This window comes from Camelus dromedarius, chromosome 32, assembly GCF_036321535.1.
Source record: "Camelus dromedarius isolate mCamDro1 chromosome 32, mCamDro1.pat, whole genome shotgun sequence".
NCBI lineage: Eukaryota > Metazoa > Chordata > Mammalia > Artiodactyla > Camelidae > Camelus > Camelus dromedarius.
The window spans coordinates 12,581,170-12,603,967 of NC_087467.1; the positions used below are offsets into that span (position 1 = coordinate 12,581,170).

The window sequence follows — 22,798 nt, forward strand, 5'->3', positions numbered from 1 at the left end:
GGTCTCTTAGGCCTTTTTTGTTTTTATTTCTTTTCGATCTAACTTTCCTCTCTATTGTTCAGATAAATTCTATCTATCCATCTTCAAGTTCACTGACTCTTTCCTTTGTCATCTCTCTTCTGCTATCCAATCCACCCAGCAAATGTTTTATCCTGGTTATTGTCATTTTCACTTCTAAAATTTCCACTTCAGAAATTGTTATATCTTCTACTTCTTTGCTGGGACTTTCTAATTTTCCAACCATTTCAAGAGTGTGTGCAATTGCTTTTTGGAGCATTTTTATAGTAGCTACTTGAAAGTGTTTGTCAGATAATTTTAATATTTGCGTCATCTTAGGATTGGCATCTGCTGACTACCTCTCCCCATGTAAGTTGAGATGTTCCTGGTTCTTCACGCTAAGTAATTTGGATAGTGTCCTGATTATTTTGAATATTATAAGATTCTGGGTCTTCTTTAAATCCCTTGAAGAATGTTGATGTTTCTGTTTTAGCATGCAAAACAGGTCTGTGACATTTTGATAACAAGTTCCAACATGACTTTCTGTGGGCTGTGGCTCTAAAATCAGTTCAGTTTTCCAAGCCTTTGTAGTGCTATTTGGATCTGTTCCAAATGTGCATCACTCAGTGATCAGTCTGGGACCTGGCAGTGGTCTGTTAGTGCAATTGCTAAAATCTTTGGTATGCTGATCAGAATCAGATTCACATACGACAAATGTGTAGCTCAAGAGTGGGCGTAAGAATTTAAAATAATAATATAAGGTTGCTTTCCTAAGCTCCTCCTCTTCTACAAATCTCTCAGTAACTTTCGGTTCCCTGGGCTCTAGTTACCCCTCTTTGCCACTTACTCTGTGACTGTATCCATGTCTAGGGTCAAGCAGCAAGAAAAAATGGGGGTGGAGGGTGGGGTGAAAGAGACGCAGCAACCTCACTGCTGATTCAGAAGTCAGTCTGCATTCTCATCTTCTTCCCCACTTTGCCTACTATTTATTTTTCAAAGCCTTCAAATAGCTACTCCATGCATTCTGTCCAGGTTTTAAGGCTGTACTTGGTGGGAGAAACAGTATGGGATGTTTTTACTCCATCATAACTGAATACTTTAAAAGCTAGTTTAACCAGAATTCTAACAACAAGTGTCTGTTACATTACATTCCTACTAGCCTTTGCTTCATAAAACTTAAGCCTACTTACTCACCTGCACCAGCAACACTCAACTTGGTCCAAAAGGACCTAACAAGTTTGGCAGCTTCTCTTTTAAGGGTACCCTCATTCCTTCCTTTATGGCTAACTGAAAAAGACAGAAGCCTTCATCTTCCTTATCACAGTCTCTCTGATATCAAGTAGAGGTCCCCTAAAATTCAAGTCAGTGCCCTAGAGAGCAATACAGCAACTGTAGTAAAAATTACTTTATCCCCAGTGTTTAGTACTTGTCTCTGTTCCCTTTCAAGTACAACTACGGTAGTATTGACTTTAATCAAGATCCAAAACACATTAATAGATTATCTTAAAGATCACACAAGTTCTCAGAGCTAAAATTCAATGGAGGTACTTCTTGATGCTAAGCACACAAGTTTCAAGAACAAAAGATACAGAAAAATAAAAATAAATGAAAACAGAACCTGGAAAGTTTAGGCAGAATCAGAGGAGCTGCAAAAAGAATGAATAAACCAGCGTCTTACAGCCAACTCCTTCCACAGATATAGGGATATATTTAACAGGAAGGGCTAAATTATATAGATAATTATGACACTGACATAATGGGAAATCCAAAAATGTGTTTCTTTCTCATGCTCAAGGAAGGCAAGATATAGAGAAAAAAATGTAGGCACAGAAAGTACAAAAGATGACAGCAGAGATTTCCTTCGTAACAAATGATCCAAAAATATGAAGCAGTGTCATATTCAGTGTGATTTTCCTACAAACTTCTGGAAAATGATAATAAGGTATATAGCAAAGGGAGGATCTGAGACATAAGTTAATGTCTCCCTAAAGGCTTATGTGTGCTGTCCGACGAGAAACACATTAACAGTAACAAAAGCAGCTAATGCCACCAAACAGTAATGTTTGAAAGACTCTAAACAAATAAGAGAAATAAAGTACACTACCAGGTTTTGAGTCCAGCATACAAAGGATTACGAATTATGTCCTGCTTATATTTCACAATTAAGTGTACTCAGAGATAACAATAAAACCCCACCATCAAACAACAGATGCTTCTTAAATAATAAAAATGTAAATAGAATTTTAGATATACTGTGAAAAAATAATTGACCAAACACTAAAATTCTCAGCAATGCTTACAATCACTTCTGAAGTATGGCAATTTATTGAGAAGCAAAGTTAATCCTAAAATATTATACTATAAAACAAGCAAACAACATGGCACCAAACTCTTTTAACATAAATCTTAAACCAAAGGAGCAAAATCTTAAGAGAACTTACCAAAAAATCACCCCCCCAGCTTAAATTCAAGGACATCACAATTGAAACACAGGATCCTTTACAACCCTTTAAAAATTAATAAGCAGGCATTCCACCAAATCAAACAATTAGAGTCTGATTAATTTTTTCTCCCAACCATTAAGGCTTAAGATAAGCAGAACACCTGAGATACTAGGAATTTGAAAAATATATTCTGATGCTTTGCTAGTCAGCCCTTGTAATTCATCCCTAACTTTCAGGAAAATATCATATTCCACGTAATCTCAATCAGACACGTTCCCCCTTACATTCAAACATAATACTTGATTTATGTATTGTTTAGAAGAAATATAATGCACTGTATTCATATTAGGTTACATTAACTTTTTTTTTCCAGTTCTCACTCTTACATTCTTTTTTCTTTCCAACCTTCTTTTCAGTCCTGTGTGAGGAAAAAAAAACTCCACTCCCCACCCCCCAAATACCAAAAAGTAACTGACATATCCGTGGTCAATCTCCAGCTTACGTTTAAGAGCTTGATAGCATCTTTCTTTTTTTTTTTAACATTTTTTAATTGAGTTATAGTCATTTTACAATGTTGTGTCAAATTCCAGTGTAGAGCACAATTTTTCAGTTATACATGAACATACATATATCCATTGTCACATTTTTTTCACTGTGAGCTACCGTAAGATCTTGTATACATCTCCCTGTGCTATACAGTATAATCTTATTGATCTATTCTACATAGATAGCATCTTTCTTAAATGTTCCTACAGCAAATGTTTTTAAGCTACTGGTTTTCCCTGTAATACCTCACCTTTCCCTAAATTATGACAGCTCTGTAATATAAGCAGAACATGTATTGTTACATTCATTTTAAATACAAGGAAACTGGGGTAAATTCAAAGAGGTGAAGAAGTTTTCCCAAAGTGAAATTCAGAGAATGGCAGGCCTAGCATCCAAGACCCCTGACTCTGGTCCAATGCTATTTCTTCTGTAATACACACATCTTCTACCAAAAGGAAACTACGTTTCTCAAGACACACAGATCTCATACTTCAAAATTAAGAATGCTTACAACCTTCTGATGAAGTTCTAAATAAAAAGTTATCTTTTCTGTGTAAGGTACATCAATCAAGAGATACAACCAATAAAGGTCTCTTGTGAAAATATCCATTAAAAAAACCTAGTGAAGCAGTAAAGCCAAGAGAGAGCCTAGTCAATGGTAACTTGATGGTAACTGAACTATGTGCCAGTTCAAGATGCCAATTTTCAGATTCCCAAACCACAGTATTATATTCAACTTTCTATGACCATTTAGTCAATGCAAAAATGGAAGTGAAAGATTTTAAAGGCTCTCGTCTTTCTTCTCCTACACTGATGGTTTTAAGTGTAATCTCCAGAGCAGCAGCAGAAACAGCAGAATTACTGGAAATTTGTTGGAAATGGAAATGCCCAGGCCTACTGTATCATAAATTCTGGGGGTAAGACCCACCAATGTGTGTTTTAACAAGCGCTCCTGATAATTCTCATGCACATTAAAGTTTGAGAACCACTGCCTTAGACATCAATGCTTTGAAACACTGCATCTCTGTTTCTCTGTTACGCACGTAAGCTCCTTATAACCTGTCATTTTAAGAACATCTTCTCCATACCACACTAATTTGATTGCTAAAATGTACTTTAAATGACAAACTTCATTTTTGCCTGTCTAGTGTTCCATGAGTTTTGGCTTGTGCAGAACTAGCACAAAGTTTAAACACAAACTGCTCTAATTTAATAGACTTAACTATCACACTTCACCGACTCTGTATCTTTTAAAATTTTTGTTTAAAAAAATCCCTTGCCTTTCTTAGGCTTGATCTCCAGAATATATAAGCAGCTCATACAACTTAATAAGAAACAACCAAACAACCCAATCCAAAAATGGGCAAAAGACCTAAACAAGCAATTCTCCAAGGAAGACATACAAATGATCAATAGGCACATGAAAAAATGCTCAGTATCAGTAATTATCAGAGAAATGCAGATCAAAACTACAATGAGGTATCATCTCACACCAGTCAGAATGGCCACTATTCAAAAATCCACAAATGACAAATGCTGGAGAGGCTGTGGAGAAAGGGGAACCCTCCTACACTGCTGGTGGATATGCTGTTTGGTGCAGTCACTGTGGAAAATAGTATGGAGATTCCTCAAAAGACTAGGAATAGACTTACTGTATGATCCAGGAATCCCACTCCTGGGCATATATCCAGAAGGAGCCCTACTTCAGGATGACACCTGTACCCCAATGTTCATAGCAGCACTATTTACAATAGCCAAGACATGGAGACAACCTAAATGTCCATCAACAGATGACTGGATAAAGAAGATGTGGTATATTTATACAATGGAATACTACTCAGCCATAAAAACCGATAACATAATGCCATTTGCAGCAACATGGATGCTCCTGGAGAATGTCATTCTAAGTGAAGTAAGCCAGAAAGAGAAAGAAAAATACCATATGAGATCGCTCATATGTGGAATCTAAAAACAAACAAACAAACAAAGCATAAATACAAAACAGAAATAGACTCATAGACATAGAATACAAACTTGTGGTTGCCAAGGGGGCGGAGGGTGGGAAGGGATAGACGGGATTTCAAAATTGTAGAATAGATAAACAAGATTATACTGTATAGCACAGGGAAATATACACAAGATCTTACGGTAGCTCATAGAGAAAAAAATGTGACAATGAATATATATATATGTTCATGTATAACTGAAAAATTGTGCTCTACACTGGGATTTGACACAACACTGTAAAATGATTATAAATCAGTAAAAAATGTTAAAAAAAATCCCTTGCCTTTCTTGTATGTAAGTAATATATTTTCTAATCAGTAATGAGCCTTATGATTTAGTATTTTATTTTTTTGTACAATAATGCTTTATGGAGAATTGTATTGCTACTAGTTTTTATATCTTATATTTTCTATAAACAAAAATTCAAAATACTTCAGGGTACAAGTTTTCTTTTTATATATATATATATATATATATATATATATATATATATATATATATATACACATATATGTGTATATATATATATATTCCTGTTACACATCTGAATCATTTAGTACTTATTCTTTTGCCCAGTTTCTACAGATTGCGCTGGTGAAGCTAATGTGCCAGCAGGTACATGTCTGGCATTCCTTTGTCTTTCTTCTATTGTCTGGTAACAAAATGAAAGTGGAAATGCTAGGAATTGTTAAAAAGAAAGTCAGTGCATTCTTTGTCTCACTCTGCACAGATGCACTGAACTCATTTCTCAAAAAAGAAAGAAGATAGTCAAAAGGAAGTAAGGGTCACAATATATACAACAAATGTTTAAGGAATCAGGATGTTTGAACTCCAAGGTCAGATGACTTGCTCCACAGAATTCTGGATGATGTGGTAAGAAAGGAAAACACTGACGGCTAGATGGTAATCTAGGACACACAGCACAGACAAGTCTGCAGCTGCATTAAACAAAGATGCGCCTGCTTGTCTGAAGTTAGAATTTGGCAATTAGTAATCTATTTAACACCTTTCACAAATTAATGATGAAATGGAAGAATTCAGTACCTACATTGTAATAAAAGTGTCTAGGGGATAAACATCATAATTTAAAAGTGTTCATATTTAGAACATAAAGTTACAAGAGAGAGAGAAAAAAACACAATGTTTTCTTTTTTAGGCAAAAACAGAAAATGAGAAAAAGACACCCATAAAGTTAGAACTAAAATGTTTGAATTACAGAGATATCCACATTTTAGCCAGACAATAATAAGGTTTTCAAACAGACAGCCAGCCTAGTAGGTAATAAGAACAGTATGCACCAGGATTTACTTCAATGGATTGAGACTAGGCTGGAGGCAAACCCAAAGGCAGCCTACTTTTTTTTTTTAAGTGCCAAATGAGAATGACAAAATTGGAAGAAGTCAATAGGAAGGATGAAAAGAAACTAGACACCTTTATAAAAACTGTCTAATTTAACACAGTTTGTCCTTGCACCAGAATGTAAAGAATAAATAAATAGATTCTTAAAACTGTATTAGAGAGAAGAAAACCTACGGGAGAAATGATCAAGATCAAAACTCTAGTCCTTAACAATTGAAAGCAATCATGGATTACAAGCCCATGTATGAAGGGGATTCAAGCTGTGATTTAATATTTATATGACAAACATCACTGCTGAAACATTTCCCAGGATCAATAAAACCTACAGCTTCTCTAAACAGCTCTTTGGAGTTTTCCATTCATAAGATACTGTCATTAATCTATTTCCTATGACCAGCGTGGTAGGTAGGTACCTGGAAGGGGAAAGCAAAGCAGTTTAGATGGAGCAACTGTAAGGAATCTGTGCTAATTTTCACAATTGGATAAAGAAAACTTTCCAGCCAGCCAAATACCAAAAACAACTCACAAACCAAAGCTTTATAGTTTATGCCAGTGTAGTATCAATTCATATACCCCAAACGATAACCTTACAAATTACCGTGTAAGAGAACAATTCAACTCTAGATGAAGATAGGGTCAATGACTTTTGCAACCAAAATATGATATCCCTGTGTTTGATTCTAAATTAGAGCTCCTTAGAATATTAGTTATTAGGAGCTCTAGGGGGCAATGGGGTGACAGAATGACAATATTTTACTTTCATCAAACATTTGCAACTAATACAGAGTGGCTCTGTTAATGGAACTGGACCAATGTATTTGATTTTTTTTTTTTTTACATCGAAGATGATTTAGAATAGGAAGCAACCAGAAAACTTTCAAAATATTTTGGGGAAGAACACAGAGTCCTTTTACTCTTGCTAGGATAAAGAAACAAACAAGTGAAAAAAGAGTGGGAGGAAAAAACAGGTCTGCCACCACCTGCTCTCACTGAGAGTTTTTTTTTTCCCCATATTCGCTCCACAATTTTCTTCAAAAAATCCTGTCCACCTATTCATCCCTCAGGGAATAATTAAACATAATATTAAAAGAAAAACCAACCAAACTAAACCATTCCATACAAACATGAAGGAAAAATTAATTTATGATTTAGATGTTTGTGAAGGTTTATGAAGGAAGAGCAGACAGGATAAGATCTTTAAGGATAGAAGGGTAAGCTTTCTGAGATACATTTTCCCAAACGAGGGTGTAATTACAAGAAAGTAAGATAAGAATCGAATCAGTCTTCAATGAAAACAAAGAGGGATACCCATGATTCACGGCAACAATAAGTTCCCCATCCCCAAATAACCCATCATCAAGCCAGACTTGTTTAAAGAAGATTATAGGTACAGCTCTCATGTTAATTTTTTAAGATAATATTTTTAGATAAATTTTCAACTGGAAAGAAATGAGTATGAGAATTCTTCTTTTATTGAAATAAAATGATTCTGGTTTCAAATCCTTTTTAATATTCTCCTTTTCCAGTTCTCATCCCAATCCAGAAACCCCTCCATCTAGAGTTCACGTTTTCTTCCTTCTCTATTTTAGTAAAAACATACCACATTGATTGTAGGAATCTTACTAGATTTCCATTTGTTTTGCCTCAGCTCCTACATTAATCCAAACAATAAGGGCCTTTACAACATTCATAAATAACCTGCTGCTGCTGGCACCTAGGAGCCGGTGCAGCACTGTTAAGCAACAACAAATTTCATAGTTCAAGAGGCACAGTTAAGGAAAAAGGTTGCTCAGGAAATCACTCTTATTTAGCACAAAGATCCTTAAAAATTGCATGAAATCAGTCAAGTAACTATAGAAACCAATTTCTTCAGCTCCATATCACACGTCTCACACCTCAATTGTCTTTATTATCGTCTGCTGTCAGATCCTTAATCAGAAATGTGAACAGGCTTGATGATTTATTCAGCAGGGAAAAGAGTCTGTAGGTCAAGGGAAAAATTTCACACACACACCCATACACACACCACATCTTCAACCTCAGGTACTTTCATTTCCTTCTGTTCTCAGCAGCTCTGGGGGCAACTCCAGTGAGATCCAATATTAAGGCTCAATTAAAATAAGCTCCAATTAGTGGAGCTTTTTTCTCTGGGGCTAGAAAAGTCAGGAAATGGATATTGGGAAATGTAAAAAGTCAGCTACTGAGAGGAGGCTGCAGACATAAATGAACTTATTTGTTGATTTCTACAGTTGCTATGCAGAGGCCTCTGGGAGTAAAAGCTTAACCAGTCTAAGCTATAAACTAAAACCCCTGCAGCTAAACATGAACTGTGTGAAACAAGGGCTCCATTCCAGAACAGAAAACTGCTGGGCCCAGAAAATTAAAAGCCAGAGGCGTTTTCCATTTAAAACTAAATCCCAGTACCACCTCCCAGCCAAAGAATTATAAGCAGTATCAGATTTACAAAACGAACAATTACCCTGGAAAAATGTAGCCTATTGTACAGTCCCAGATGCTAAATCTCAGAAGTTTCTTTCTTTCTTTTTTTTTAATCCCACATTATATTTCTCCAAGTACGCTGCTGTAGTTTACAAAGAGCCATTTCTAGACAGGCCTAAGCCTTGAAAATAAATTTTAAAAAGAGAGCACATAACTCATTGACCTCATTTGAAGTACTGCCCTTGCCTTCAGCAGTTCCTGTCCTTCCCCAAGGCTTCGGCAAATGGTATGCAACAGCAAAATAAACCCTGACCTAATCGCCAGGAGAGAGCTGCCAACCTTCCCCCAAACACAAAGACAAGCATGGTAACTTGAAAGTCCTACCTCTTTGGCTTTCTGCTTTAATCTCAGCTGTTCTGGATCTTCTTTATTGGAACGACTCTATCAAAGGAAAAGAAAATTTTAATAGAAATTACTGGCATCTAAACACCATAGTTGCCGTTAAATATTTAATAAATGACAATTTTCTCTTGTGATTGAAAACCTTAGCTCCAGGGGAAAATGCCTCAATCCAGTCTGGTGCACTCCCTCCCTTCCTCCCCCTCCCTCGCATCATCTGGGCCGGCTGCTGCAGTTCTAGCCCGGAGGAAGCTTATACAGAAGTGATGCTAACAATGTCAGTCAGGTCCAGTTGAGGCATGACGTTGTTGCTGGAATGCTAAAAACTAAAACACGAACGGTAAGGATGAAGGAAAAGAAAAGGAGGATAACTCTTGGCTCAAATAAATGAAATCAACACAGGCTAACCTTCAGGTGAAGCCATTTTGGTAAAACATATGGTACTTCAAGGACTATTAAAATCAAGAACCCGGTGAATTTTGAACCAAACCTCTCATCAAAAGTGTAACTAAAAAGAAATTAAGTAGGAAATACGTCCCAGTGTTTTCATTAGAGTATCTTACCACCTTCAGGTCCTCTATCGCACTTAACAGAATACTGTGCCCAGGTGAATGTTCAATAAACGTTTATTGGATGTTGCTTTCCATACTGATGCAGTTTAACATTCCAAAAATGAACTATCTTACAGGACTGCCATAAGAGAGCTACCTTCTACATGTAATGCTACGATGGAACAAAGGGTCAGGGAGGAACTTTATGTCTAACACCACGGGCACTTGTCCCCTTAAAAATACGCTGTGGATGGGTGTAGCCTTTTTCTCATCCTAACAAAGTTACCTAACTCCTTATAAACTTGAACCTTTGTTCTATAAAATGCAACATAAGCTAACTAAAGACAGCTAACAAAACAAAGGCTAAAAGGATTTTTTTTTTACTGTACTTTATCAGTACTTTCATTAAAGAAAATATAAGAAATTGTTTAGCTTTAAAAGAGTGCCTTCTAATTTTAAACATCTTAATTTAATATGTACATAAGATTCTACCCAACGCTAATCATTGTTTTCTTCATTTTGTCCCCAACCTACTAAAAAAACTTCACTTACGCCCAAACTAAGAAAACTCCTTTGTTATTCTACCTATATTAGGAGAGAATGAATATGTATATATATGTATTTATATAAAATGTGTGTATATGAATACGTGTGTATGTAATTTTTTTTGCCACAGTACAAAAATGGGCACATGTGGGCATCAAGTCTTTGTCAGGCAATCAATATTTATTGAATATCCACAGCGTATATTCTACGCTGTGTGCGACTGTTCTAGTTCTTGGAGATAGGAAATGAAATAACAAGATAAAGTCCCTGCTTTCCAGTAACTTACATTTTAAGAAGAGAAAAATAGTAATACAATTTTATAAAAATTAAACAGAATTATACAATGTAAAACATGTATGATGGGGGAGAATAAAAAACGGTTACCGATAGTGCTAAGTGCTATAATGGAAGTAAACAGGATAATGTGATGGAGAGGAAGAGAGAGGAGGGAGGTAGCCAGAACGGGAGGGAAGACATCCAGGAGGAGTGGCAGCTGAGAAGAGGTCTGAATGACAAGAAGGAGGTGGCCATACAAAGATCTGGGGGGAGAGCACCCTCAGCAGAAGGCACAGTCACTGCCAAAGCCTCAAAATTGGAACACAGTTGGCGTACCCGAGGCAAGATAGAAGCCTGGTGTGGTTGGAGAAAATCTGAGACTGCGTGCCACCTTGTAGGCCATGATACAGAGCTGGGGTTTGACTCTAGTTATAAGAAAAAGTCACTGGCGGGTTGGGAGCACAGGAGTGAGATGTCACTGACATGACACTTTGGAAAGATCACTTGGCTGCCATGTAGAGGATGCACTGTAGGGGTCCAAGACTGGAGGCACAGGCATACAGAGCAATCCGGAGACTGTTCTAAAACAACTGTTGTGAATACAAGACGGGGAAAAAGATGAAGGCCACTTGGACTAGCAACACAGCAGAGAAGATGATGACATGTAATTAGATCAAAATATATTTTGGGGGTAAAGCCAACCAGATTTATTGATGGGTTGGATACAGGGTATGAAGAAAAGAGAGGAATCAAGAACGACTCTCAGGATTGTGGCCTAAGCAATTGAAAGAATGAAAATTCCAACCTTCTGAGAAGGTAAAGACCAGAGCAGACTTAGGGAAGGGAACTCAGTGTTCAGTTTTAAATGCCTCATTAGTAGTCTAGGATAGAAACTTGGCACACACAAAGAAAGGTCACTGTGACTGAAGCAGAGAGAGTGAAGAAGGGAGTGACATGAGGAAGCTCAGAGAGAGAGGTGGGTGTCTTTTAAAGTGTGGTAAGAAGTTTGGATTTTAAGTGCAAGGGGAAGCCACTGAAGGCTTTTAAGCAAAAGAGGCACACATGATTTGCTTTGAAAACATTATCCTAACAACAGCATGAAAAATGGATTATAGAAGTAAAAGGAAATTAGAAAACATTATAAAAGTCCAAGAGAAAGACAACTTAGACCAGAGTAGTAACAACAGTGATGAATAGAAGGTGATGGGTACATTCTGGGAACAGAATAGGAAGTGCATTGGATGTAGGGAGACGAGAGGAAAAGGAGTTAAAGAGATCTCCTAGGTTTTCTGGCTTGAACATCTGGGGGAATGATGTCTTTATTGAGTTAGGAAATCCTGTAAGAGTAGAAGTTGTTTTGAGTAGGGAGAAAAATCAGGAGTCCTTCTGGATGTATTAAATTTGAGATGCCTATGGCCAACCAAGAAGAGATTTCAAGCAAGCAATTGTCTCCAGAATTCCATAATGCAGACTGAAATGGAAATATAAACTTAAGAGAGAATGCAGACAGAGAAGAAGCTCTAGGATTGAAACCTGGGACACTCCAAGATTCAGAAGTCTGGTAAAGGAGGAAAAACTAAGAGAGACTCAGAGCAAGTATAATATATTACACCAATAATAACTAAATAAGTATTTAATAGCTTATGACCTTGTTTACAGCATAGTAACTGGAAATAAAACACCAACAAACCACCTCATTATATTGGCTGTGTGCTTGCTTATAACTCAAGGGCTCAAGAAAGAGCATCTTCCTGTCCCTGCTGCCCCTTCCCAGGGCAAGTGGGGTCACAATGGAGACTGAGACTGCAGGACAGCAAGAAGCTGTACAGTGACAAGGTTGTGGTGCACCTTGGCACATGAAGGTGTACACCAGAGGCCAAGACTGCAGGGTGATGAGGGGCAGGGGAGACTCACAAAGGCAAGGGCCAGTGGGCATGGTGGCCAATTCCATAGGCAGTGAAATGAGGGCAGGTTAACAGTGGTAGCTGACAAAAGAATCAGTCAACATGGCTGCTTGGGAGATCAGTTATAAATTGAGAACATAAGTAAATACATCAAGGATAATGAAAGCCAAGTTTCTGACTAAAGAGTAAGTATTTATAAACATGGAAAGGTTAAAGCTAGAAAAAATCCTAAGATTTTGACTGGACTCAGAGGTATTCATATTAACTCAGTTTTATAATGTATGCACACAGAAAAATAGTTATAGATCTGTGTGTGTACATATATACATACCATACATGTATTTCCTAGATCTGCCCACTTGAGAGGGCCTACATGTAACGATACCTTAGCAGTGAGCATACTGTATGCTCTAATCTTGGTTTCTAGATATTATCCTCAAATGAAAACACAAGGTTCCTTGGAGAAATGACTGGTTCTAGGGCTGAAGAAGGATTAGTAAAAGCTGGGCCTGGAATAGCTTACGCCTGGAAGTAAGGACATGCTCGGGGAATAGTAGAAACATGACGAAAGGATGGAAGTGCTAGTCTCCCATTCAGGAGCAATCTGAGCATCAAAATAAATAATGATAGTAATGGGTTACAACCTGTTGTAATAGAAATCAAACAGAAATCCATGAGTCCATATTGAAATAAATGAAATGCATGAATGAATAAATCAGTGAATGAGAGAAATGAAAGCTCTTCCGTACAGTACAGTACTAGTAAACGTAGAAGGGATGATGAGAACAGACTCTCCATTTGGCAACCATGATAGAGGTGGCTGATTCACAGATATTGTGTATCATCTACAGATGCTAAAGTTGCTATGTGGAGGTCTGATGAGGAATGGGATACTGGCATCATCTTACAATACCTCCCTCCTGAAAACTGAACTGATTACAAATGGGAAACGGGAAAATTTAAAATGGAGACAATTTATCAAGGTTGTCTTTTGATATGATCCGCTGAGAATGCAGCATCATTCTATGTATTCCCGCAAGAATGCATGACCTAAGTTGTGAGGAAACATAAGATGAATGAAGGTTGCAAGTCACCTTACAGAAGGCAGGCCTGCACTCTTGAAATCTGTCAAAGACATGAAGGAAAAAGAGTGAGAAAATCTGACTGAGGGAGTGTGAAAGGAGATGACAACTGAATAAACACATATTCCTGAATGGGGAAATGGACCATGAAAGAAAAGAGTGCTGAGACGGCTGGTGATATCTGCGTGGGGCAGTCTTACACTGTTCCTGTCCTGACTTGGGGGTGATGCAGGGCAATGTCCTTGTTTTCACAAATACATGCTAGAATGTTAGACTGAGGAGACATCATGTCTGAAGCTTACTTTCAAAAGGTTTTGAGAAAGGCTACTCAGAGACAACAGTTGCATAATTTTGTGAATACGTAAGAAATCTCTGAATTGAAAGAAAAAAGGAACAAAAGAATGAAAGAATAATGATAACGGGAGTGTACACGTGTGTACAGAAAGGGTGGAGATGGAGCAAATGCAGTAAAATGTTAAAAATGGGGAATCCCAATTGAAAAGAAGAGAGTTCTTCGCATAGTTCTGGCAACTTTTCTATACGTATGAAATAACTTTTAAATAAATTAATTTTTTTTAAAGTGATTCATATGTGATTAGGAACAAATATTCCAAAAGGGGAAGCTGCCAAGAACACTGGAAATCAAAACTAAAGTGTTTTAACACAAAAAATAAAGCTAGTCTCCAAGCCGTAAGACTGCTCACCAAGGGCCAAGGCCTACAAAGAAGTGTGCTGCAACAGAATGTAAACTGGTGGGGAGCGCATTCACTCCACCCACCACTGACAGGCCAGGAAAACGTGTAAAGAAGGAAGAAAGAAAATCAATAATTGCCTTACCTGTTCTCTTAGTGTCACTCTAACCCATCTCTGCTCATCCTCTACTCTAATCCTAATTACTCCTAATTTTACCTTTAACCCTCCTGCCCACTTCCTCTCGCAACTTCAACTGGGCACTTATCAAATCATATTCCTGAAAAGACTCTGAAAATCTTACAAAACGTTTTTACTTGGGGGGTGGTAGATATGATGTTAGGCCCACAGGAATGAGGAGACAAAAGATTATCTCTCATTAAACTCCATTAACTGAAAGCCACTGTACCACATCCTTCGGTGGCTGTGTGAAATTTTATGAGTAATTTCATTACAAAACCAAGACAGTCAACCAATGACAAAGCCAATTCCGGCCTCCTTACCAGGCCATGTTCACTTACCACCCACACAGGATCTTACCTTGGCTGCCTTAAGTAACATTTCTCTTTCTTCTAAATCCTTCCTCTGCTTCTCCAGTTGATCTAGCTTTTCAAGAAATTTGAGCTGTGATCTAGTGTCATTAGACAGGATGTAATTTTCACTTGCCTGGGAAAAAAGAAAGTCTTATGATGATTCTAGGCAACACATTCTACATTAGGTCTTGTTAAACCAGCTAAAGATAGTAATACCAACATACACAGGGAGCTAAATCTTCAGGAGGTAGTATTTTTATTTCTGTTAAACAAACAACAACAAAAGAACTTTGACCATCCTTAAAATCTGAGAGGTGATTAAGCATTTAAGTTTAAAAGAGTTTTCTTAGTAAGCTTCCTTCAGAAGAGGGAAAAAAGGAATTAATCCAAGAAGATCCTAACAATAGGAAGTAGAAAGCAAAAAAGTGTACCATTTACTTATAATTTAAGTCTTTTTAATTAAATTATTGTCCATTTCATCAGACCTCAATATGATGATTAAATCTTAGGCCTGTGAAAGATAAAAAAGAAATAACCACCTCACTGAAAAATATGCCAAAGGTGACTTTAGTTATCACCCTTGTTTCTATTCTTGTATTGGTCTAAACTTGACAAATGAGTACAACTTCTATCAAAATACAACACAGGATAAAATGGTAAACATTAAAATCCTAAACCCTGTTTTAAGGACTCCCTTAAGCTATGGATTTGGGCAAAAAATACAGTCAAATAAATTAAGTACACAATGAGAGCCATAACAGAGAAGCATAATTATTTGTCTTAAATGTTTCATAAAATGATGAAATTTACATCATTTCATTTATTCCAATATTCTAAATGTAAAACAGTGCTTCAATGCCTAAATATTTTGTAATTTTCTTCATTCCCTATGACCACCTATCTTTCCTCCCTTACTCCCCTTATGTTTGTGGAGGCTCAGGGGTGACCTCCTGCCATCCACTCATCCTAGTAATTCAGACCTAGTAATTCAGACCTGCAAGCTACAGGAGTAGGAAAACTGAATGTTTTTACACATTTAGTCCAACAGTCAACGCCTGGCTTGGAAATCTCGAGCACAGCACCATTCCCATCTCTGTTTTATCCCATGCTTATGGCTGATTCAATTAACTGGGACTGAGAGATTTCATATGCCCGAGATTCTTTTTAAATTAAATTTTTATTGTTGGTACTTAACTAGATCAAAAGAGTATTACATAGTATAACGAACAAGGATGTATTAATGATACTTACTTTACCTCATGTTTAATACAAAAAGAATTCTCAAATGTTTTTAAAGTTAAATAATACAAGATAGAATATGGAATATGTTATAGCCAACCATAAAGACATAAACATAATAACCAGTGGTTTCTTAAATACTTCATTTTTTTTTTTTTACCATTTTTTTGTGTTCAAATACTCTGGAGATAGTTTACTGACAGGATTTAATTTTAAAGGACAACAAATGCTAAATTAAAAAGGGGCACAGACTTTCTAAATTTGAACTCAATCTCATTCCCATGCTAAGATTCCTTCTCTCTCCCTCAACTCAGATACAACTGCCTCTTGCTTAATGCACCCTTCCTTCACTCTTCCAGCTCCTAAACAAATGAGTGTCTCCCCCTTTTCTACTGAGTCTCTAACCTTATTTAAACAACATTAACCCCAATCTGATCATGTTCCCTCCTTGTCTACCCAGCTGGTCTAACTGAAGTCTTTACGCACCACAGAGCAGGGTGGCTTAGCAATGAAAATATAAGGACTCAGACCAAATGATAACATCATCAAGTGAACCCCGTCTAAAGAAAGCACAACAGCCCTTCCAGCTGGAACACACTGAAGTTTCTCCACAGCCACCGGCACGCAGAAGCCTCGTATTATACCTTCAGCGGGGAAAGCCTGGCAGCGAGATCAAAAGCTTTGTATCACACACGTCACTTTCTACTTCTTTACTTAAACCTCAGTTTCTGGACTATGATTAATCAGCAAATTACATCTAACCAGGTGAAAGATTATCAAAAGTAGAAGGATTTCAAATGGAAAAAGATGGTGGGATTTTGCTTTCAATAAAAGTAGCTCACTATTGTAAAATTCATGGAGTAAAAGTTCCCACACTGTACAGATAAAAAATAAATCCTATCAGGGATGAATGAAATGTAAGGTTAGGACTAAATCTATGACACAAATATTATTACAATCAAAGTCGACAAAACAAGTATAATTTTGAACTAGATCCAAATATAATTAAATGATGATTATTTCTGTTTAGAGAAGGATGACATAGAGCTATCTTTCTGTGTGTGCAAATTCACACAGTGGCAGCAGCTGTATATTAAGGAATGACCGTGGGGAAATGGGGACAGGGAAAAATCAATCAGGACAGGCAGTATCAAGACATAAGGGGTTAAGGATGTGTTAGCTTTGAGCTAAGTTATTGAGTTTCCAAGTGGGGTAGATACTATCCACTTTGCCTGGGGTGACTAGATCCTAGGAATACACGCTATTGATATACACCAGAAGAACTGCGTCTGAAGGCTACACATAATAGTGTTTTGGATGACACTTGGAAAAATTCTATTCCATACCAAACATACATGCTACGCTTTGTACAGAAACTGCCCACTGGAAAATGACAGTGCACTCGTGTATCTCTGAAACAACAGAGTGATTGAGGCAAGAAAACAGGAGAACCCAGATTTGAAAAATTGTGAGGCTCTTTAAAAAGTTACGGTAAAAAAATGAAGGAAAAAAAAAAAGGCTATTTCCTCCCACATCCCCAAACTGAAGGAAAGCTACTTATTAATTCAAATTAGGTTATTGCAAATTTAGGCTGTTAATTTTAGTCCCCAAGGTAACTACTAAGAAAACATCTAAAAAAGAAAAAAGAACTCCCCTCAAAATGAGAAAGGAATCAAAACAGTACACACCAAAAAAATAAGCAAAAAAGAAGGCAGTAACAGAGGGTGAGGAACCAAAAAAACCTATGAAGCACACAGAAAAACAGTGAAATAGCAGAAGTAAGTTCTTTCTTCTTTAATTAGTAATTGCTTTAAATGTGAATGGATTAAACTCCCCGGTCAAGAGGTAGAGACTGGCAAAATGGATAAGAAGCATAATCCAAAAAAGGCTGTCTACAAGAGATTCACTTTAGGTAAAAGCACATAAACAGGTGAAAGTGAAAGGATGGAAAAAATATTCCACGCAAATAACAAACAAAGGAAAGCAGGGGTGGACGCTATACTAGTATCAGAAAAGATGGACTTTAAGTCAAACACCGTTAAAAGAGATAAGGACATTATATATTGACGAAAGAGTGAATTCATCAAGAAGACATGACAAGCAGATATACACACCAGACAAGAGTCCCCAGATATATAAGGAAAACACTGACAGAACTAAAAAGAGAAACAGGGAGTTCTACAATAATAGCTGAAGTCTTAAATACCCTACTTTTAATAATGGATAGAATCCCTAGACAGAATTTGAAAAAAAGGAAGTAGAGGACCTAACACCATAAACGAACCAGATCTAACATACATATACATACATGAACACTCCTCATGACTACAGCAGAATACACATTACTCCCAAATTCACAAGCGTTGTTCACAAGTGCGCATTCTCCAAGACAGACCGTGTGTTAGGCCACAAAACAAGCCTCAATAAAATGACTGAATCATACTAAGAATACTCTGACAACAATGGAATGAAGTCAGAAATCAATCATAGAAGGAAAACCAGAAATTTCACAAATATGTGCGAATTAAACAACATACTCTCACTCAATGGATAAAAGAAATCTCAAGGGAAATTAGAAAATACTTAAGAGATGAATGGAAACAAAAACGCAACGTACCAAAACTTAAAGAATGCACTGAAAGCAGTGCTCAGGAAAATTTATAGCAGTAAATAAATGCCTACGTTAAAAAGGTAAGATCTTAAATCAGAAGTCTACCTTAACACTTTCAAGAACTAAAATAAAAAAAATGAAAGTGGGAGCTTTACTATTAACCTTACAGAAATAAAAAGGATTATCAGAGAATACTATGAACAACTCTATGCCAACAAGTTAAATAACCTAGGAGAAATGGAAGCACACAAAAAGAAATACTAATATTAGGGTCTTTTACTTATGATCAGATATTTTAAGTCAGTCCAGCAAATTCTCACAAAAATTTATACAAGTGAGGACCTTAGCAACTATAAACAGTAATTTTAAAGTTCTAAATGAAACAGAAAGAAAACAGAATGATTTACCTGTGCTGTGGTAGCTGATACTTACCTGGATTCCTTTTAATTTATGTCTAGGACATCATGACAATAACCATTCTTGGGAACTCAAAACCTCAGAAGGTTACCCAAAAGCATGTTGTACAAAATCTAGCTAGCAACATTTCCTGATGGGAGGGGGGAGAAAGGTTATCTTTTTCTTTTTCAACCTTCATCACCCAATAAATTGGCACTCCGTCGAAACCATAACGCAAATAAATCTAGTGCCTTCTTTCATCTTGATGATGGCAAGTGATTTGGTTCACACCACTAGGGACAAGACAGACTATTTCTGCATTTAATTTTTTTTAAAAGTAGCCAATATCAATCAATAATGAGTGGCACCAATATTGGCACTCAATGCAATCATTTAACTTATTACTGAATCCGATACTCTCTTCTAACACATCCTCCTTCCCAACCAAAAGCTTCAGGAGGAGAAGCCTCAGGCAGAACAGATGTATATATATTTCAATCTACACTGACACAGAAGCTTTGGATACCATATTAGACTTTATTATAATTTTATTTGTCATGTAAGCATATCTACATAAAGCAAATTAAGAATGAGACTGATTTTCTACCACTCTGAAACATGACTCAACCGTTTCCTTAAAAAATACACCTAGAATATGAATCCATACCAAAAAACTACCTTTAACACAACAAAGAGGAGACAGAAAAATCTGTACTTTTTTAATGATTTCCTTTACCTTGTAAGTTGTCATTCGATGCTGAGCAATTGTAGTCAGTTTTTCTAGAAGGCCTCGTAATCGCTCCTGTGTTGCATGGGAGATCAAGTTCACAGCATCAGAGTTAAGTTCCGTAATGTCATGCTTTTTACCTGTGGAAGCAGAGAAAATCCATTACGTATTTTAGTAGTGGCTGATAATTGAAATAATTAGCACAGCAGGTATTCTGTTCCCCCTGGAAGTCATACCCATTATGAATAAAGGTTTGGAGATTATGATTTTCCTGGTAAAGTCACAACTTCAAAGATCTTAGACATTACATTAATAAAACCTAGCCTGAAGCCTCAGAAAATATAGACATTGTTTCACTTAGCCTCTAGAATCATTCTCCTTGCAAGGTCATTTATAGGACAAAGTTAATAAGAACACAAATCAAGTCTAGTGTTCAGGGAGGAAAACGGTAACTGCAGAAATTAGTGCCGTATTCTGTTAATTTTAGTAATTAAAAAAACAGAAAATTACATTTTGCCCTGTTTGACACTGTTAAGAGTTTATGACATTTATTTCAATGAATTCATATTGTGAGTCTCTGTTAATGCCTTGTCTACACGACACCACTATACTCCCCTTTGTCCATTATCAATCATGCTTATTTTACACTAACTCATGTTCTATAAATTGACCTGGTATTTAATTGACAAGTTGAAATGAGTTCAAAGCATCATCACTTTACCCATCAATATGAATAACTTCTCTTTCACTATATCCCAATCCAGAAATAAACCAACCTTCTTTTCTTTTGCTAACTAGGAAGAAAGTTTCAGGAAAACAGCCTGGATCACATATCCAAAAGCAGAAGCTCATTTATAAATCAACTTTATCAGTATTTAAACAGTAATTCTCCAGCTCAGTGAAACCACCTGTAAAATCAGTAGATCTAAATCTAAAGATACAGGAAATTAGGTAATCTAATTTAAATAGCTTTTACTAGTGCTATTGTGTTTGTTTTTAAGGTACGCATTTACACAAATTTTTAAAATATTGTTTGGAAAAAAATATTATTTGATTTTGTATTCTATCTGAAACATACTCTTATATACTTATCAAAGTGTACATGAGTATAGCAAAAATAAGATTTAATTAAAAGCCAACAAATTTTAAATACATTCTTTGACATTATTCCATAATAAATGTTAAACTTTAGTTCAAAAAGTGGGTAAACTGGACAGAAAAAAAGATAAAAAATGATTCAGTTTCTCCTATACCAAACCTTCAAAATGTAGTTCATTACTTGGTAGCAAAACTGAATTCATCACCAAGTTACGATTCAGGGAGGGGAAAAACACTGCAAGGTCAAAACTGCTTTACTAAAACGTCAGCATAAACAAAAAGTGGGAGCCATCTATATAGAAGGAATAGTCCAATTTCAATCCAATGATCAAAGTTATAATTAAACACAGGGTAGGGAGAGAATGACATGTCAGTTCACACTTAAAGAAAATGAGCATTTAAGATACTTACTGTTTAGGGGTAAACTTTGAAAATAATTTCATATGTATTTATAAAACAGAACACTATATAAGAGGAAAATCTGTATTTTTAAAATATTAGAAATAAACGAGGGCTGGGAGTTGCAATTTCAGGTCTCAGTGAACAATTAAATGTTCTAATATCTTCACTAAACTGATAATAAAATATGACAGAGTTACAGAGTTAAAGTCACACTTTTAAGTAAAACACTCTCTTTTAATAAAGTCAACACTTACTGATTAAGGAGATCTAGCTGGTGTTTGCAACCTTACTACATGATTTTTACAGAATGTCTGTGTAATTTAATTTAGGTAATTATAATTAGCAAAAAAGGAAGAATATTGGCACATTTACTGCCCTATCATTATTCAAGTAAGAAAATCTTCCTCCCCAAACTCTTTGGGTTAACTTATAATTCCTGTTATTAAGAAACGATCTTGGTTCTGACCTGTTCTGTAAGCATGGACTTTTATTATAAATGAAAAACATTCCTAGAAATATGTAACTCTCCATTCACTCTATGTTTCTGTTTTAATACTTAGATAATTTAGAAGTAAGTTTTGCAATTTTCCATCACATTAAATGACAAGTTTGTGTTTTATTATTAAGAACTGAAAAATACAAATTGTCCCCAGAATTCTCTTTGAAAGCAGAGGTTGGCAAATTAAATTGGGCCTCTTTTTATACCGAAAGTTTGATGGGAAGACAGTTTTTCCCATTTGTTGCAATATTGTCAACAGTTGCTTTTATAATATAACAGCAGAGGTGAGAAGTTGTGACACAGACCATATAACCCACAAACTGGCAAATATTTACTATCTGGCCCTTTACAGGAGAAAAAATTGTCAATCCCTGTACTAAATAATTGAAAATGCTCTTTCAATATTAAAAGTTTGCCTATCACTTCATCAATGTTTAAATCAAGTTAGAAATAAAATTCAGAAGGGGGGCAGGAAATTGGTAAAAGTAAGTACGCATCTATGTCTACTCTACTAGAATTTTAAATAATTATATGGCTGAAGGAGCTAATAGTAAATTTCCCAAGCCATCACAGAAAGGTGTAGTGCTTAAGCTTGTTCCAAAGTTAAGGAACCGCCTCCTGTACAGTACAAAACACAATGCAAAGAAGAAAACGAGAAAGAACAAAAGGGAGGGAAGAAGGAGGAGGGAGGGCTGGAGAGAAGTCAAACAGGACACAGGCAAGGAGCAAACAGGCATGTTACAATGAGCTCTTCTGAATTCCTATCCTTTTCAACTACTTGTAAATTCTAGTTTTTCAAGATAACATATACCCAACTTAGAGATGAAAAAGGGTGATAATTTGTATAACATATAGTAGGAGCTCAAACACTTCCTTACTGAGTAATTGTGAAGCCGACTTAGAATATGTAACAGTAATGCACTCTGCAGTCCTTAAATATACCAGGGATGTATCAACAATCTGAAACCTACACATCTTCACATTAGGCCCTCAACACAGAATGTAAAGGTTCTTACTCAAGCATTCTAAAAGGCCACGGGTACTGACCTCCCG

The 22,798-nt window shown here is 36.3% G+C and overlaps 1 protein-coding gene across 1 annotated transcript in view; it reads right to left on the bottom strand.

The window, feature by feature from the left end:
- Positions 1-22,798, bottom strand: part of TAF4B (TATA-box binding protein associated factor 4b) — an 83,919-nt gene that overhangs the window by 20,862 nt on the left and 40,259 nt on the right. Inside the window, exons 11-13 of the mRNA XM_064481531.1 lie at positions 19,756-19,886; positions 14,781-14,906; positions 9,177-9,233 (exon numbers count right to left, since the gene is read on the bottom strand). Of these exons, the coding sequence (XP_064337601.1) occupies positions 9,177-9,233; positions 14,781-14,906; positions 19,756-19,886 (314 nt within the window). The remainder of the gene's footprint in view (positions 1-9,176; positions 9,234-14,780; positions 14,907-19,755; positions 19,887-22,798) is intronic.